Consider the following 14,411-nt stretch of genomic DNA (forward strand, 5'->3'; position numbering starts at 1 on the left):
TAACCCGAAATCAACAATCTGTGCATAAATATCTATTGTCATATGAAGGAATGGCAATTCATCCACAGATAGATCACACAAGCTAAGAATTGTGGAGTCCTGTTCAAGCTGTTAACACCTGCTGACCCACATGGTTCATTCCTGGGACTGCATAAAACAAAGTGCACACACATTACCATGTCCAGTCTGATGATGTCAGTATCCTACAAATATAGCAGGAGAAAAGAAAACACCTAGTAAAATATTTAGCGCATCATGTTAATGCGTATTTTTCTAGTATCAAAATGTAGTTAGGTAGGAGTTTGAATCCTGCAACTGTTGTGTGTGTGTGATTTCCTGTGAGAGGAGTGCCCTTTTGGGAAACTAGGAAAACACATTAAAAGAGGTAGATTCCTCTTTGGCAAGTCTGATGATGTCAGTATCCCACAAATACAATAGTGGAAATGAATTTCCCCAATAAAGCATATAGCGCGTCGTGTTAATGCATATCTCTCTAGTATCATAACATAGTTAGGTAGACTTTGAATCCTGCAATTGCTGAGTGTGTGTGGGGGGGTGTATGTTTGTGTGTGATTTCCTATAAGAGGAGTTCCCTTTTTGGAGACTAGGAAAACACATTAAAAGAGGTAGATTCCTATTTGGCAAGTCTGATGATGTCAGTATCCCACAAATACAGCAGTGGAAATGAAAGTTCCCAATAAAGCACATAGCGTGTCGCATTAATGCATATCTCTCTAGTATCATAACATAGTTAGGAAGGGGTTCGAATCCTGCAATTGTTGAGTGTATGTGTGTGACACTGTTGGTCAATGTGTTGTGGGTTTTGCTTTTACAACTGCATGACATATCAGTAAAACAAAAGTATGTGCATTGCACTCTTCAGGTATCTGTGTGGCAAATACATATATGTACATGTGACCTCAATTGGTATCTGTGTGGCAAATACATATATGTACATGTGACCTCAATTAGTTCATAGGTGTGAAGCCTGCTTTCTACACAATTACATCTGTTACCATTGACAGTCTGTGCTGCTGCTTCTCAGACCTTAGGTCACATATGTATGTATGTGGCAAGGCCAGCCACTGTAGTGATCTGTGGCCTAGGTCATCTGTGTCACACACACCCATGACAGTTTCTATACAATAGTGTGAGTGAGGGTTCATGCCTGGGGTATATTACATGTTGAAACACAACACAGTCTGTCAGTAATGGCCATTCATTATAGGTGTACAACAACTCCATGGATATGCATACAGACCCCTTATTGCTTATGTGATACACTGAGGGACATCAGCATACCTTTGGAAATGTGAATACCAAAGGACAGATGACATAACATGTGGCTGTATGTACACATCGGTACCCCTGCTACATGTTGTGGGCTACTACCAATGTAGCACTGTCAGGATACTGTGTATAGTAAATGTGGATGACTATGCTATAGTTGGCTTATAGCTTTACAGCATGGGTTGGTCAACAGATATCTGTCTGCATGATACCCTTGTGGAGGATAAGTGTCTCATCCGGAGAATGCATTGTAGACCACTGTATGCATTACCAGATGTGGATGGGCATATCCCTAGTGTGTTTTCTTGTACCTAGGATGGCTACATGCCAAACAGGAGTGGTCCCAGGAATGGGTGGTGGTCAATACCACTGGTTACTGGTATAGTATAGTACCAGAAGGATTCAAATGCTACTGTGTATCCTACATCTGTGTCAGTTGTCAAGACATCATCTAACGACTGGGTAAAATCAGTCTGTTGAGGTTATGTATACTACTAGAATGCAAACCAATGACCGATATTAACAGTATCACCCACAGCATAGTGTCAAACCATGTCATATACACATGTGTACCCAAGTTGTAACATATATGTAGTAAAATGCATACTGGCCACCAATAGGAAATATGAAGTGTTAACACTGTGTAATACAGGGCATGTCACCCTTCCCATGTGTCCACTATGAACGTACATGCAGACAGTGCACCTCCACCATGTTCACAAATGTACACCTGCAAATCTGTACTGCACACATCACACACGTACCATCCACTCACCAACACATGCTGCCAGTACCACACACATCAGGCAAGTGGCACATTCGCAGACAATACATTCTTGGAATTATCACTGGTGTAAACAATACTACATTGATAATCATAGCTTTAATGCATCATGCCTGCTCAGATATACCTACAAGTATATCATTACACTTTACTGTTGACAACATGCTAACATTGCTACACTGCTATTAGGTCACCCTGTGCATCAGCACCATGTAAGCCCATTCCTGCATCAATGTCACAGATGACAGGAGGTGGCACAGTTTCATCATATGCACAAGGTGTGTTATTGGTTTGCCAGAGCCCGACAATGACCCATCCAATCGACATGTATGTGTGTGTGTGTGTGTGTGTGTGTGTGTGTGTGTGTGTGTGTGTGTGTGTGTGTGTGTGTGTGTGTGTGGGACAATAGTACAGTATGGGTCAATGTTGATGTAATGTGTGTGTGTATGTGTGTTAGCCCTAGGTGTTTGGTTTATGTGTGTGTGTGTGTCTGCATGCACAAAGTTCCACCTTGTGGCTGCCAAATATGGGAGGTTGTCAGACAGCCATAGACTGTATCTGCCAGGCTGTACAGATCACTGTTTCCGGCCACGGACACAGTACCTGTGCCTGCCAGAGGTGCCACAGACAGTATCGGGTACTAAGCCAGACTGGGTACTATCACCAGAGGCAGAGGGATGTCGACTGGACCCATGTCCCTGCTGGGACTGGCCAGAGCCACGTGCACGTGGTCGTCTAGGATGGTCTATTGACAGCCCAGCCCCAACATTGCTGGGGCTGGTACTGCCACTATGGGAGCAGCTGGGACTTGTGTGTCGTCCGCGATGACTGCCAGCTGATGATGTCGCTGGCGTACATCCCCGTGGACATCTCAGTCGTCCTGCACTGCCCTGGCACATAGACATTACATTGCAGAGGACATTTAGTGTCTCCCCCCAATGTCTATTAATGACCTCAGTGTAATTACGGATGGCACCGGCAAGGTCACGGATACTGTCATTGATAGCGGTGTTATGAGCCCTCTGTGCCCTTAGTCCCTGCCTGGTGTAACATTCCATACGTGCCTGTGCCTGCATTACAGCACATAACATACTTGAGGTTGTGAGACCTGTGGGGGCACGTCTGCCAGGGGCATTATGACCAGCAGTGCTCCCAGGAGAACCGCTGGACATATGCCTATGTGGTACCATTCCAGGTGTCTGGGAATGGCTGTTGTGTGGGTTGCATGATGCCATAGATACCTCACTATCCTGGTCAATGCCTACTGTATGCTGTTCCTCCGCTAAGGCCATTGGTGTTGAGGGATGTATCGGCAGTATGAATGTGCGCATAGATGGGGTGGAAAGCTGTGTACTGTCGACTGGCGGAGCAACGACAGACCCTGTCAAACCTGCCTGTGCCACAACCCATGTGTCATCATGTCCACTATTCGTGGCAGTGACTTCAGGTTCCCTGTTGCACTCATCTAACAATACCTCAGCACCTGTGAGTGGAAGACAGGAAACACACTTTACAATCTGTACAGCATGTTAGCACACATGCACACATGCACACATGAACACATGCACACATGAACACATGCACACATGCACACATGAACACATGCACACATGCACACATGCACTCATGAACACATGAACACATGCACACATGCACACATGAACACATGCACACATGAACACATGAACACATGCACACATGCACTCATGCACACATGCACACATGCATACCTGAACACATGCACACATGCACACAAATACACTACTCAGTCAAGTTGACACACACACACACACACACACACACACACACACACACACACACACACACACACCAACAGCAATACGGAACATACTCATTAGTGGTTGATGGTGGAGTACAGTATCACAAGCCAAAGAGTCCTATCACACGTGTCAGCATGCAGGATGTGTGTTGCTCAACAGCATGCAGTGCGAGTGTATAGAGTCCTTGTTGATAACAGTATACATGTCTTTGATGCATGTGTGTTGTTCAGTGATTGGCCTCACCCTGGAACACAATGTGTACATGGACACAACATTGCTGTGCAAGTCTAAAACACTTTCCAATGTCCTGTGCACCATCACTCATAGGTATACATACCATGGCAGAATGTACACAACTGTCAGGTGTATAGCAATGAATGCTATGTGTAGTACTGTAGTTACTGTAACTGGATGTAGTGTAGTACCATGAGCCATCATCAGGCAGCATCATGTGGTCACTCAAGGCCACTAATGTATGCCGCACTGGCAACTATCTTGCTGTACCTGACCTGCACCACTTTGGCTACATTAACCATTTCACAGCCAGTTGTTACATGGGTATGTAAGGTGTTCAATAGGGAGCATTGCCTAACATGAATGTGTTGTGTGTTGAAGCATGTCGCACCGCCCCATGATTGGCCACTACCCCTCAGGTATAGTATGTGTGCTGTGTTGATGACATTTGGGATACTGGAGTATGATCTTACAGCAGGTGTCTACATATGCCCTGTGTATCATATTAGCACTTACTGCATATGACAAAGTGGTGTATGTTGTGTGCATGTATATTGACTCTGCCTATACAATGTCCACTACAGTGTACCACAATTGGTTGGGATGCTCTGTGTATTGTATGTATTTGAGGCAGCTACTCATGTTACTGGGATGTGCATAGTCACACAGAGAACATGCAGAGCATGCTTTATGTGTAGGTGTTTTACATGTGTATATGGCCTACCACTCTCCTATGACATGCACATGTAATATGCTATATTAAATGTATAACACTCACCAGCATGGGTCTGCTGTCTTGCTATCACACCAGAGGGACCTACAAGGATATGAGACAGTTTGTCAGTGTCAACAACTATGGCATTGCTGCTGTGAGTTTGCAATTTTACAGTAGTACAACAAGTGACAGTCACAGGCATACAGATTATGTTCCAAATTATCAGTATTGCATGACACCAAGCTCCACATCTTCTGAATACACAGTAAACATCTGATAAATGCATGTTCTAACAATCGAGCGAACAGTACTCTACAGATATGCCATGTTACCTGTATGCTCTGAGTCGACGTGCTGGGTGACTCCGGCCTTCATGATGACACATGTCTGTTGTAGTGGTTTGCCAGGAGCCACCACACTGAGGAGCAGCTCTTCCACTCTGGTGAGGGGTGGATGTGTTGCTGCACCACCACCTGTGTCAAGCTGTCTTTGGACATCGGAGGCATGCTGCCAGACATGTCTGATTAAATCACTGCAGTGATGGCATACCTGCTCATAAGTCCGGTTATGCATGCCTACATCATTCACCCGACGGACAACATTCTGCCACAGTGCAGTACACCCATGCTGGTCCTGGCTAGTTCTGGAGAACAGCAGGTTGTAATGTTGTATAAGGGCATCTAGGATGACTTCCTCCTGTTCAGGGGAATATGCAGGGTTTCTATTGTGAGACATGTCCCTGGAAGACAATAAAACAATAATTGTGAGCAAGTCATGTGGCACACTTAACATTCTAAAGTAAAGACATCAATGAAATGCCATATATAGCAACCAATTGGCTGTCAGTAGATACACACTTTTAATACCACATATCACTGCTCAGCCCACAACTGCCTGACAGTGCCAGGCACATACTATATACCAAACCATGTTCTGTACCACAACAAAGTTAAACCAGTATGTAAGACTACACAACAGTACATGGCACACTGTATGTGACACAATGCACCACCTAGCCACAGGAGGTATATATGAAGTTGATGTATACAGACATTTGTCATACTTTGAAATGAATGTAAAGTACAGTTACAGTACTACCAGTACACCACGCTACTTGATGATAGCAAACCCCTCAGTAACATATGTGCACATTCATCAATATAGGTGGCATACTGCTGTACTACACTATACATTTTGCTAGATATGCACTTATGTCCTGTGACACACATACCACCGAGGCCATGTTACAGGCATACCCACACACACATCAGGCATACCTACAAGACACAAAGGTATGGCAACCCAGATGAGTTTTACCTGTGTACCATACAGTACTGTGTGTCAGCATGCCTGATGTATGTAATGTGTGAGGACTTAAGGTAACAAACAAAACAGTGTTTCCAAGCAGTGTGGATATACACCATACTGTGCTGTTTAGGCCTACAGCTTCAGGTAGTACTAAAGTTCATACGGGATTTGTATTCACTAGTGTTAACAATCAATAAGCATACATGTACTGCTGTAGCCTACAATGGCAAACTGCAGTCAACACCATGGGACTATGTCACACCGTATGCCATACTGCTTTTCCTGCCTAGCAGTAGCATACATATCTTTTGCTGGGATCAGAGCTACAACACTACATACCATGATATAAACAGTTTCCCACTAGGCTATCACACATATACACAACTTTGAGACATTCACCTACACATTCACCATCACACTCAGTCAACCTCACATAGCAAGTAATGCAACAAGTACAAGTGTGTGTGTATTGAGTCCTATGTAGCTTATTGGCTATTAGCCGTAGGGACTATGGAAGCCTAGCCATATGGTACCCTGCCCTCCAACACCCATGTAATTTAGGTTCATGTGCCCCTGTCATGCAGAGCCACAGAGGTGATTCCCGGGTTGTGTTTCCTATCTCACATCCAATCATCATGATTATTCATGTCAACTGCTAATGAGGACCTTCATTTGCTATTGATAGGTAGTTAGTTCCAGAGTATGGTATGTGTCTGACATGATCATGTCCCACTCCAGCATGTTCTGCTTTTTGATGTTACAAGGTTTAGATCAGTACAGTGTGTAGCTTGTATGGATTTTAATCTGTTTATATGGAGCATGTCCAAACCTGTGGGTTTGGCATAGCTTTGTATGTTAGGCAGAGGCTGCCTCTGGGTAGGCGGTATGTGACACAGTGTAGCTGTGGTTTTGTAAGACAGTCTGCATAGGGTATCTGTTTGAGTCTGGTAATATTCTCTGTGAGGTATGTGTCTGGCGTCTACAGTTGCTGTACATGTCTTCTGAGGTACATACCAACAGGGTCATTGTACTCTATGATGGGTGTTATGACTGATGAGTAGAGTGGAACATTGACCTCTTTTTCCATGGATGACGCACCTTTTCTGATGACATGTGGACCATACACAGTTTACATGACTAGTGTGGTACTGTGATTATCAAAAGGGACACTACTGTCCACCTGTGTCCCATAGTCTCTATTCACACTTTTGGTGTTGAGTAGACTACCACCTATGTGGTAGTTCATGGGTACAGGGTTTTTAACAAAAGGGATGGCAATATGTTTACAACATTGAGCTTGAGCGTACATATGAACATCCATTGTGTACATATAGATATACATATAGGCACATATGCAGTCCACCTTTCAATGTATGTAGGCATAGTCACTTCAGATTTCCAGAGTGGGGCCCATGCTTGTTTTCTGTGGACACTGTTGTGTAAGTCAGAAGGTTGGTATACTTCTTATACCTTTGGTATTTCTGTGTTGTACTCCTACATAAGGGTATGCTTGTGGAAGTCTTACCAAAGCTATTTGCAGAGTGTGTAATAGCAGAATAGCTGATATGTCTGTGTGTTTGTGCCTCTGCCAGGCCTATGAAACACTCAGATGCATCTTTGCATGAAGCCAGGGATAGGTAGTTAAAAGTGAGGTACACCTTACACATAATACATATAGTAAGTTTAGACGTGAGTGAAGCAGTGCATATGGATTAGTACTCCTATTATGGAGTACAAGCGGTGTCTACTGTTATTATTGTCAGTATTCATTGTGTAATACCCCACCTTTCTGACTGATGTCAGTACTTTTCAGAAGGATTCAGAGGGACACAGCTAAAATATGTTTCACAATCAGGGACATCCCTGAAAAGTAGTCACAGTTAGGTAGTATGGCCTCTGCCCTAATCTGATATGCCAGTGTTTGTCCTGCTATGATACTGTGTGGGGGTTGTAAAGTACCTCTGTAACATTATTTGCTGGTAGAAGGGCTGCTTCTCATATCACACTCATGTAATGCAATTCCACAACAATTGCTGGTAAAGATCCACAGAACAACTTTGTGTTATGGCCTTCCTATTTTTCCTTTACATTCACTCATTGTAATGCATGATATATTCATTTCAGCACCAGGTTATTGCATATCTGTTGTGGCTTAGTGGTAATTTATGCAGTCTAGTGTGTCCAAGGTCTGGGGTTCGAAACTGACAGAGGTGTTTTATTTTTCTGCTGAGCATAAAAAGTGCCCTGACATACACTTTTAAGCAGTTGTAAGCAGGTTTGTGCAGGTTTGCGCGACACTTAGCGATGCTTAGCTAAGCACACACATGTGCACACTCGCTTAAACCCGCTTACTACTGCTTAAAAGTGCTTACTCCCACTAATCCCTGCATTAATTTCTTTGAAAGAAAAGAAAATGGGGAGATAGGGGGCACAAAGTGGGGAAGAGAGTAGGAAAGCAAGCTCAGGATGTGCAGGATGGGTGTAGGGAAGGTTCATAGCTGCCCATTTCTTTACCAGCAACAGCTGTGCATATGCAACAAATTTGGAGTGAAATTTGATACCTTCCACCCCTGGGAGAGGGGTGAGGACAACAAAGTATGTTGTACTGCCAATTATAATTATCAATTTACATGTCCAGCGGACATGTGTGCGAAATGGGCAGCTATGTATGAGGCATAATTTTTTTGTCGGTACAGATTGCCCTTTTTTTTTTTCAGGTGAGAGTGGAAAGTGAGGTAGAGGAAGTAGGTATAGTTGAGGAGGTAGGTTGGGGAGGAAAACAGACAAGACAAACAAGACACGTACAGGGACGGTGTATGACACATGGGGTGGGTGAACACAATTGACGGGGATGGGTGTTTGGAAATCGCAAGCCCATGAGCCCACAGATGGTAACAGTGGAATTGAGATCCCCACCCATGGACAGTCACCACTGCACCTTCACAGCCCCGAGGGTGGCTGTGCTGGGGGCTGCATAGGACGGGCAGGCTCACCCATGAGACGTGCCAGTCTGACCTCGATCTGGCGTAGGGGATCAGTGACTGAACGCTGGATCTCCCTACGCACCACAACCCGGACCCTTCAAAGGGTGACAGGTGGCCCTTCTCCACCCATGCTTGCACGGGGGGATGAGCCCCATCCCCTGCAGCGCTTCCACCCGAAGGAGGCACAGGACCAATGGAGGAGGGGAGCTCGGGCTGGGCACCGGACCTGCTGGTTCCAGGTGCACTCGCCAGCTGAGGAGGGACAGGTGGGTCCGCTGGGACTGGCCTTCCCATACGTTCTGTGATTAGGTGTGTTTAATTACAACATAAACAACAGCATTCCAAGTTAGTTGTAACAGTATGCAGTAATATTCCCATTAACCCAACACACCAAGGTTCCAGCAGTTGAACAGCAAGCATAACACATGCATATATTGAACGACAGTGGACATTCCAACAGCATCCAGGGATGATTGGTGGCAACAGGCCACCATGACTGAGGTGTTTGAACAGGGCACATGCATCAAAGTGAATGCAGATATTTATAGAACAACTGGACATATGTCCCAACAAATGTTTTGAGATTACATATACCCATTGAGGTGTGGAATTGCATTGTTTATGCACATACAGTAGGGTGTAGAAAGAAGCCTCAATTAACATTTTATAAGTACTTTTAGTCTACACTACATTCCTATTGACTGCAGGCGTATATCCCCTACATGTATTATTACACTTGGCAGCATGCATTAGGTTGGGTAATGGATTTGGCTAGTTCATTATATATCTGACCTATATCTGACATACTAACTGTGCAAGATGCAGATGTTACTGCTACATATTTATTGATTTTATTTATATTTCTTTATCTACATATCTGGACGTGTTCACATGACATTTTCAGTTAGATTTGTACAGAACCCTACATTTCATGTAGCACACCCTCATTTCTGGGGATCTAATTAACAAGCTACTCGTGTGCCAGATTTACTTATGCATGCCAGCCAGTAACTGACTGTTGAGGACTGTATATATGCTTCACAGCTACTGGCACTTCCATCAACCACTTTAGATGGGACTGCCAAACTGTGGGTTGCCAGCACTTATTAAAACAGTACTATTTGTATAATGCAAGGGTACAACAACATTTCAAAGTAAGTGACACAGACACACTCCAGGTTTTATACCTTTATTAATTACATTACACACTTTTCCACAGGCTCTCTCCATTATTTGATATTACAGTGCATATGGAAGACATATTCAAGAGATATTATACATTTATTAATAGGTTAGAACACTCTTTTTCAGGCTCGCTCACTTATTTTATATGACAGTACATGCAGAGATATTATTCCGGACATATTTTACCTTTCTTAATGGGTTACTACACTCTTTTTCTGGCTCTCTGACTTATTTTATATAACAGTACATGCAGAGGAATTATTCAGGGCATTTTATGGCTGTATTATTGAGCTACAACACTTTCTTTCAGGCTCTCTCACCTATTTTATATAGCAATACATGCAGAATAATTACTAACCTGTGTGGTGGTGCAGCCTTAGCAGCCTATCTACATAGGCTTGCTGATTTGCAGCACAGACACCTGCATCTTCGAAGTAAATGAAGGGATATTGAGACATACCTATCCATTATATAAAATAAATTAGCATGTCTTACATACTGCATTCCATGGCTACCTACTCAGTAGTGGGGCATCTTGCATCCCACGGGTCTCCTGTATCCATTGGTTCAGTAGGTCCTGTTTCCATCTCTTCAGGTCTGCATGGTGGTGACGGACCTGCTCACCAGTCCGAGGAAAGCCTGTGACACTGGTGAGGTCATGAGCTAACCGGTTCCAAGCCTCTGCTTTGTACTCTGTCCCTTGGAACTGGCCCTGCAGGAGTCTTGACTCATGATGGTGGACAAGGAGCCAAACCATGCATTTCGACTCCTCGATGCCCCAGCGTTGCACTCTAAAGCATGTACCCTCTCCAGCACCAGCCATTCCAACCGCAGATGGGAGCTAAAATCAGTTATGGAGAGTATTCCTGCCTATGGGGCTTAAATATGCCACATTTCCCGCACTTTTTTGTGATTGGCCATTTTTGAAAATTCTCAGCTGACTGCAGACCTGCTTAGTAATGGTTAATCTACCATTTATAAGTATATGTATGTTAACAGTGGCTGTTTATCCTAAGCTGTCATGGCTTAGTGGTTCAGTACTTTGATTATGGTGCACAGTGTCCTGGATTCGAACCTTGTCATTGCATTTTATTTTACTACTGTCCAGACAGGCTAGGGGGTGTGGCTGTGTTTAGGCAACTTTGCTCTATGTTGCTCCACGTTGCCCGACGGTGCGCTGGTTGGCGTGGCGCACACCTCCGCACAAACCGATTGCGCTGGGTAAAGCGCTATTTAGCTATTGGCAACTCTATTGCACTGGGTAAAGCACTGCTTAACTACGGGCAACTACATTGCGGTGGGTAAAGTGCTGCTTAACTACGGGCAACTATATTGCGCTAGGTAAAGTGTTGCTTAACTGCGGGCAATCATATGTCAAGATTCTTTATAAATATACATTTTGTTCACTGATACATAGGCCATTTCAATGCTTTTTAGTAAAATGTTAATCATATATGTCAGGAATTATTTCATATACTAATTTAGAACATATAATAGGAATGGGAGTGGTGGGACTCGAACCGTGAATGCCTCCTCTTTGTGCGAAGGCTCTACCACTACGCTGTTGCTATTTGGCGTAATTTGCATAAACATTCCTTATTATGCTCTTCCATGTCGAGATTGCTAACTGCAGCTAAGCAATGGGCACACCCGCGCACACACGCGCAAATACGGGCAACTATATTTGGAATTTGAAAAAAAAAAATTAAAGTTTTACTTTTTATAACTGTGCTGGGTGTTTACAATGCCAGGGAGTGTGGTGCTAGGTACGTGGACATTTGAGCGGACTCGCTATTGTGTGTTGACATTTTACATTTCAGACACTTGCAGGGGCGTGGACCTTTAGACTGCTCGGCAGTTGGACATGCCCCCTGCTTTCCTGCATGGTCCGTGTTAGACTTGGAGTGGAGTCAGCATGCCCTCATGAATATTCATGGCATGCTGATGTCATACCATTCAACTGCAGTCTCTGAGTAAGACTTATTTAGTCTTACACGGAGGATTCGTGAATTTGGGGGCATGTCTTTTGTTGATCAGTAAAGTTAACTGCTCCTGAAACACTGTGAAATCCAGGTTTACACGTGCAGTAATAACTTCCAATGGTGTTTTGACATTTTGCATTGCTAGGGCATGTATTGCTGGGAATACATTCATCATTATCTGAAATGATATAAAGCAAAAATGAGAGGCATTGTGCAGAGTGCAGTGTTACATTACTGTTCAGAGATCCATTCTTCTCATTATTATTTATGTCATTTCCAGGTCTGGTTATAACTGTTTAACACATGAATGACAATACTGATAAAAGCAGTTAACAGAAAGCAGACTGTTTTATGTGTTATGCTTCCAAATTCATATTTATCTCCATCTATAGAACATTTTACCTAATTGTAAACATGGGCTGGACCGTATACAGAATCAGAAGTATAGCACAGTTCATAAACCCAAGTCACCCTACAGTTACACAGCATACACAATGAACGTAACATCAATAGTACAAGTCTGAGAGTGCACAGGAAGTTTCCAACTTCATTTTAGCTGCATTAACTGTCCTTTAAGGAAGTACATGCTAAAAAATCATATTGTTCATGTTTTTTTAGAATGGAGTATTTTAAGATTGTTATTTAGGTATTTTCATTTAGAGTTGCCATATCTTAGGCTATTGATGTATCATGCATGATTCTGAGAATATATTAAGGGAAAAGTGCAGCAGCATGCATACACATTTCATTATGATCCACAACGGAGTGTCTCCATGTTTAGCATTCAACAGACATCTCCTTGTATACTTGGGCTGTATGGTGCTTATAGGAGTATAGTGAGCAACAGTGCTATATCTGCTCTATATGCTAAGGGTATTGGCTGAGGTAAAACGATAAAGGGAAACTCAGATACAATGATATTATTTCATTGAAGCTTTTTTCACAAAGGGAAAACTCCATCCAGGCCACATGACTCACATAGTCTGGTAACTTCAAACTCATTAATTGTGTACTGCATCTCCCTTTTTTTAGAGAAAAAAAGAAACAAACAGTTTCAAAGTCATGTAAAATATATACACATCATAGTTCATACACTAACTTTTTGTAAAAGCAACTGTTGCTTTTGTGTATGAGACATGAAAAAAAGAGTCTTTGTGGGTTCTGTTCAACCAGCTTTATATTCTATAAACATATAATTATAAAGAATTACTAAAGTAACATATATGCATACCAACGAATAGGATCATGTATGTTCTCACTCTGGCTGCTTCTCCAAAATGGCACTATAATATGCAAGTGTCAGGAGATTTGTATGTGTGCACATACAACCTCGCATGCTTCTTACAGACAAAGCATGCACACCCTTATGCTATGATCTACATTAACATTACTCCAAACTAATGAATTATGAACTATACCATAACAGATCACACTGTAATAGCATTTACCTGCATTTAATTATTTATTTATAATTATCATCTATCCTGTCAGTATCTGAGTGGTGTATTGATGTTTCTGCAATACTGGCATAGAAGATACACTGCTGACTTCACAGAACTTTCAGTAGATGCACCTGGCATTGAAGGTGTGACTTCAGTAAGTGAGCTGTTGATAAATCCTGTAGTTGAAACCCTATAAATAAAAGGTACAATTTCAATGTATGATTTCTTGACAGATCCTGTAGTTGACGGTGTGTAAGTTGAAGGAACAACTCAGTAATTGAGTTGTTGGCAAGAACCTGTAGTTGTAGCCGTAAAAATAGAAGGTATTACTTTAATAAGTGAGTTGCTGGCTGATCATGTAGGTGAAGCTGTATAAAAAGAAGGTATAACTTTACTAAGTGAGCTGTTGACAGATATTTTAGTTGATGCTGTGATTGCTGAATGTACAGCTTCATTGAGGTGTGTTGACAGAGACTGTATTTGAAGCTTCAAGCTCCATAAGCAGAAGATGGAACTTCAGTAAGGGAAATGGTGAAACTGGTGATTGTGGCATGAATTTCCACCCAAAAGTAAGAACACTGGCAATAGGTTATGGTCAGTGTTGATGTAATACCAAGACTCCATTCATAAAATGGGGAGAAGGAGTGTTGATGCTGATGACTCCTGTGGTGTAGGCTGTACAAGTAGAGGGTACAACTATAGGGAG

General features: G+C 42.8%; 1 protein-coding gene across 1 annotated transcript in view; it reads right to left on the reverse strand.

The window, feature by feature from the left end:
• Positions 1-12,271: 12,271 nt before the first annotated feature.
• The window catches only part of LOC122810733 (latent-transforming growth factor beta-binding protein 2-like), a 497,165-nt gene continuing 495,025 nt past the window's right edge, over positions 12,272-14,411 (reverse strand). The window contains exon 13 of the mRNA XM_044082296.1: positions 12,272-12,441. Coding sequence (XP_043938231.1) covers positions 12,272-12,441 — 170 coding nt within the window. The remainder of the gene's footprint in view (positions 12,442-14,411) is intronic.

Source organism: Protopterus annectens, chromosome 9.part0 (genome assembly GCF_019279795.1).
Source record: "Protopterus annectens isolate FY-2018-M chromosome 9.part0, PAN1.0, whole genome shotgun sequence".
NCBI classification, from domain to species: Eukaryota; Metazoa; Chordata; order Ceratodontiformes; family Protopteridae; genus Protopterus; species Protopterus annectens.